General features: G+C 36.8%; 2 protein-coding genes across 3 annotated transcripts in view; one reads left to right on the forward strand and one right to left on the reverse strand.

Moving 5' to 3' along the window:
* Positions 1-1,693: 1,693 nt before the first annotated feature.
* The window catches only part of LOC113813925 (uncharacterized), a 61,066-nt gene continuing 57,015 nt past the window's right edge, over positions 1,694-5,744 (forward strand). Inside the window, exon 1 of the mRNA XM_070130660.1 lies at positions 1,694-1,858. The gene's annotated coding sequence lies outside the window, so the exon portion shown is untranslated. The remainder of the gene's footprint in view (positions 1,859-5,744) is intronic.
* LOC113813935 (alpha-(1,3)-fucosyltransferase C) overlaps positions 4,935-5,744 on the reverse strand; it is an 8,774-nt gene continuing 7,964 nt past the window's right edge. For both annotated transcript variants that reach the window (XM_070130656.1, XM_070130657.1), the window contains exon 6: positions 4,935-5,744. This exon is cut by the window's right edge and continues 413 nt beyond it. In XM_070130656.1, the coding sequence (XP_069986757.1) occupies positions 5,707-5,744 (38 nt within the window). In that variant the 3' untranslated portion in view covers positions 4,935-5,706.

Raw genomic sequence — 5,744 nt, forward strand, 5'->3', positions numbered from 1 at the left:
AGTAAGAAGCTTTAAGAAATTATCATAAAATCAGAATGTAAAAAGTTTTAATACACGAACTGATTATTTTTAATAAGATGAGTGAAAGATATCCTAGATATTCCAGTGACCATTGTATTGTCAGAATCTATTAGATGTCATTAAAGGTTTTAGGATGTTAATTTTAAAGGAGATGAATCAAAAGGCAATTTCCATTAAAAACATATATATAATACGAACCATCTCGAGAGCACAGGTTTTCTATACCAGACTCACACCAATAGTAACTGACATGCGAAAAGAATATGAGTTCATGAGAATCTATGCAGCTGCTGAATTTGCAATCCGAAAAGGAAGAGGTGCAAATTATTAATGTGTTGGATACAAGCTGAACTTACTGCAGCTAGAAGAACGAATGTCTTTTCGCTGTGTTGGTTCCTCAATACATAGGCCTAGAAGAAGTAATAAAAGCAAAACGGCGATCGGCACATTCGAATACTTTCTTGTTTCTCCTCTTCGTGAATACTGTTATCTTGAGACTAACTCTATAGCCAAATAGAAGACTGGAGACTAATTTCAGATATTCATGCTAATTTTGAACGCTAAACCTTGCTAATCTAGTAAATACTGAAGGGGTATGTACCTCAATTTTTTTTTTATAATATTGAGGCTATTTGTTAATATCCCAAAATATGACGTAAATACTTCTAATTAAATTTCACAAATTCTGAAGCCAAAGTAGGTTTAATCCACATGCTGAAGCTCGTTCGTACCAATATCAGATCACATACTTCAGTACTAATGGAAAAATCCTCAGGAGAAATATTTATATCTTAATCATACACAAATAAAATCGTTTACCATTCCAGCAGTCTCAAGGAATTTATGGGGGTAGCAATATCAGAAAAGCAAGATTAGTATTTCCTTTGCGTGTGTTTGTGTGCCTATCCTTCCAGACTGAACTATGTGCATCTGATAGCACATAAGTACACAAAAAAAAAAAAAACACAGCTCGCCAAAACATGCCCTCATTCTAACTCTAAATCTACCTAATTCTGGAAAGAAATAACTGCAATGTTTATTGTCTGAAACAACAGTCTAGTAGAGAATATGGTTTTATAAATAGGTGATTCGTCAGCTATATTTATCGATGTAAGAATTACGGGTATTATTGGAAATACAACCCCACAACCTAACTTAAAGAATCTGAACTTACCATGTGGTAGAACACATCATTCTATGAAAGTTTTCTTCTATACCATTTTCTGCGCAAACTGATAATAACGGCGTTCTAGAGGGTATAAAATCCACGATTTCCAGGAGCCGCAGTAACCTTCCGCCTCCGCCGCCGCGACAAAATGACAAAAAGTTGTTAAGAGCGACAGCAAATCGGACGGATTCGTAGCGGATGACGTATGCGAGGGAAATCAAATGAGCCAATTAGATTCGTGCGTGAACGTGACGTGAACATAGACACTCAATAGAACCAATCAGATATGGAATAGATCATCACGTGACAATAGAAGCTGGGCCTAGGAGAAGGCAGTTGAAATTCAAATCAGTTCCATCATGGCTAGACAGTGTGTAGGTTGTGAGAATCATTATCTCGACTTCATCGAAATATAACGTTAACAAAGCAGGCTTACTAAATCTACGAGATCACGGTGTACTGCCAGTGGAAGTACAATGCCCGCAATGTAAGACATCGTGTCATTACAGAAATGACAGACACCAGTGAGTTTGTGGTGCATGGAAAAGGTTCCTAAAACCAAACGAAGCAAGCAGTGCAACTTTCCTGTAAGCGATCGTAATTCCCGCCAACAACGACCTGGAATACCCCCGACGACCAGTGACCCGCAGCCTGGAGTTAATGTTTAAGGTAAGATGAGGTTAAAACTGTTCCTGAGTCTGAGCATAGTATATTAATATACTATGCTTGCTAGTATTCTGCCGACCTTTCTAGAAATTCCCCGATATGTAGGCCTATCATACCATCCCCAGCTATCGAGACCGATATCGTAGTTGTGCTTCGTTTGCGAAGGAAATGAGTGCTAGATTCGTTCGAAACACGACGAAAGCTATTGGGAAAAAAATCTAATCACCCAAAAAAGGTGTAGGATTGCATTTCCAAATTTACAGAATTGCGAGAACGGCTGTAACTAAATTAGTGGTTCCTAACCTTAACTATTCTGTGGCTGCCGACCAATATACAGTTATTTTCTTGGCCCTGTTTAGTCTTTAAAGATGCAGTTATTACTAATCATGAACAGTATAATGGTGTCAATAGCTACAGGACAAGAACACTATATGGAACGATTCCAATTTATTGACATGAGAGATAATTATTTGTAGGTACTGTAGGTGAAACGGAATCCAGTTTAATTCAGTCATAATTTTCGTACTGCTCCATGGCCCCACAGAAAATATCCCACGGCCCCTAACTTGGGAACCCCTGTTTTACTCTGTATGAAAGATGGTCCGCCGTTGCCAAAACTGGAAAGAGAAATTTAAAGACAAATTTAGTGCCACTTAACGGCTTAAGTTTCTTACCCTGGGGGACGTTACTGTTTTGCATGGCTTCTACACCTTAAATACAGTTACCTTAATGCAATAAAGATTTACCTTAACCTTATAAAAGAAAACTTATCCACAACGATTCCTTCTTCCATACGCCATAGTGAAATCACGGGCTATGAAGGGAATTAAATAGCTTTCGAACACCGGGTTTGGGTCACTCTTTGGGTTTAGATTTTTCTGTCTTCTTATTTCGAAACTTCTGAAGAAATCTAAGGTAAATGCAGATGCAAATGAGTATTGATTTCCGATTTATTAATAAAACGTAAGCCTCATTCTCAACAGAACCACATAAAACCAGTGTACCGTTTTCTATATAAAATTCATTGCCCTTTGAAGCTCTGTATTTTATCATTATAATTATTGCTGTTATTAGCGTTAATCGTTGTAGTAGTTGTAGTATTGTTTTTACTATTATTGCAATTATCATTATCCATATTATTGTTACTATTGTTGTTGTTATCAATACTATTATTGTTAGACGGAGAGAATTTTGGGAATCATGTTTAGAATTCGATTTTTTCGTCCATATTCCATGGCACTGCACCTTCCTCATCTTCCCTCGATAATGGCATATGTCTTAGAATTTAACTTTCTCTAAGTATGTGGATGTATGGAATGAGGTAACATTCATGAGGAGAAAAGATGGCTGAGGGAAAGTTTTGTTGCTTTTGTCTCAACATACACGGAAGAGTTATAGAAGTCACTTGTAATTTGCTTTTTTGTTTGGAAGTTATCAACAATGTTTTTTTATTTTTTTTTTTTTATTTTTTTTTTATTCCTGAAGCTTTTAATAACATGATTATTGTCTTTAAGTATTTATTTTTTTATTCGCTTTCCTCAAGTGCAATGATCAGTCATTCGAATTGCGTTCTTTACTCTCTTAAATAGTTAAGAATATATATGATTAATGTGCATAAAAGGAAAAAAAATGTTGTGACATGCTAAAAGGCCATGAAAAAGAACAGTTAATTTAAGTCCTTGCATGCAAATATTGCAGAAATCCTGGCTCATTCTGTTAATCAGCCACAGAAGTAAATGATCTTGTTTTTTGAATGGCTAATTTGTATGAGAATATCATAATGGATATCAGTATAGGATTGGCCCGAGAGTTGAATCTTAGGAATAAGCATTGTGGATAAACTTTAGCCATCTCTAAGTAGGTTAGGTGCATTTTTTGTTCTTTTATATAGAATTTCACGCATGTTCATTGTGTTCAAGTGTCATTTGTAGCAGATCGTCATTATGATCATTATTTCGCCGTTATTATTATTATTTATTTATTTATCTTTTTTTTTCTTTTTTCTTTTTTTTTTTGAGGGGAGGTAGACTTGTTTCTATTTACTGAAATTCATATTCATATTCACTGAAAATTCCTTGCATGCAACCATGTATTTCCCAATTCTTTTGCACCAAATAGTAAGTATATCTACCCTTGGAGCTTTTCCCCCAAAGGTAGCTGCCATCCTCTTGTGACATGCATTTTTGGTGCTCCATTTCTAACTCATTTCTCTATTTTCTATTCATCTTCCGTTCTCTCTCTCTCTCTCTCTCTCTCTCTCTCTCTCTCTCTCTCTCTCTCTCTCTCTCTCTCTCTCTCTCTTTAAGCTCGTTTGTTTTCTAAAGCATGGAATGTAAGCTTCATTCAGAGTAAAGAACGATAGTACGAGATGAAAGACGGTGTAAGAGAGAGGGGAGAGGGACAAAGCGAGAGAGAGATTAGGAAGAAGAGAAACTGGAGAGAGAGAGAGAGAGAGAGAGAGAGGGAGGGAGAGAAAGCACAGAGAAAAGAGAGAGAAGGAGGAGGAGAGAAAGGAAAAAGAGAAGTGAAAGGGGAAGGAAAGGGAATAGAAGAGCGAAAGGGAAAGGAGGGAGGGGGGGAAAGAGAGGGGAAGGAGGGAGGTGAGAGGTGGTGTGTGAGAGAGAGAGGCAGGCAGACAGACAGACAAAGAAAGGGGAGGGAGGATATGAGAGGGAAGGGAGGGAGGAGGAAAGAAAAAGAGGGAGAGAAAAGAGAGGAAGGGTGGAAAGGAGAGGATTGGGGAGAGAAAGCAAGAAAGAAAAGGAGTAAAGGAGAAAGTGAAAGAGAAAAAAAACAGTGAAGGGAAAGTAAAGAAGAACCGAAATACAGCCGAATATGAAAAAATATACCACCACCAAGATTTGTATTACCATGTTCTATTGTATTCTTCATCTATAACACAATACGCCACACGAAAAAAAAAATCCCTATCTTGTGGGCTTAGTATCACAGTTTCTTTTCCAGTGAATCACGTGGTTAAAATACATTAGCCAATTCGTAGTCTTTTGATAGTGACCTTGAAAAAAGGCCTATTGAAACAGTGTTAGTGTCATGGATTAGAATACTTGAAGACTGTAATGGTGTCAAGTTTATTACTGGACAATGACAATGGAGATGGTAAATTTATTTGGGTGTAGAAGCTGAAATGTTAAAAGAAAACAAACGATATTAGTAAAATAAAACTTGGTTCTGCATGTATGTTAATGTAACTTTACTAACTGTTTTCTTGTATCTGGTTATGTAATCACTTGTTATGCATATGCGTTATGAATAATTTATCGTTATTCTCTGTGATATATATGATTGTGGGTTTTATACATCTCCAGTACGTTTTATACATGTAGATATGCATTGAATAGGTTAATTGTTCATACATACTACATCCAAAATTATATATTGGCAAATCTGTAGCTTTCATTTACAACACTGAACAACTGACATATACTATATACTGACGGTACTATATGACAAACACGTAAAAACAAGGCACACAAAAAGGTAAAAGCACAAGTGCATCCTGTACATTTCTTTTGTTTTTCCCTCTCAAAATACGTGTGAAACAGTGATAAAAGATAATATTCGCCATTCTTTCTTGATGTTCCTAGCGATATCCATTAACTGAAATCTTCACCAGCTTTCTTCTAAACATTTCCAAACTTCTTACAGTTAGTTTACTTAGCCTTTTAATGCTGGGTCCTGGGTTTGCTTGAGCTTGCCATTTCCGGCTCACAGATTCACACTTCCTCATTCTCTTACACTGAAAAAAGAATCGAGGACAAGTGGAATTCTGTCGATCAGTGTCTTACATATAAAGGGAAAACAGGAAGGACGGAAGAACAGGGTTGAGCAGATCACAAGAGCGTGGTTGGCACCGCCGGGTTGTGGCACC

The sequence above is a fragment of the Penaeus vannamei genome, chromosome 15 (assembly GCF_042767895.1).
Source record: "Penaeus vannamei isolate JL-2024 chromosome 15, ASM4276789v1, whole genome shotgun sequence".
NCBI lineage: Eukaryota > Metazoa > Arthropoda > Malacostraca > Decapoda > Penaeidae > Penaeus > Penaeus vannamei.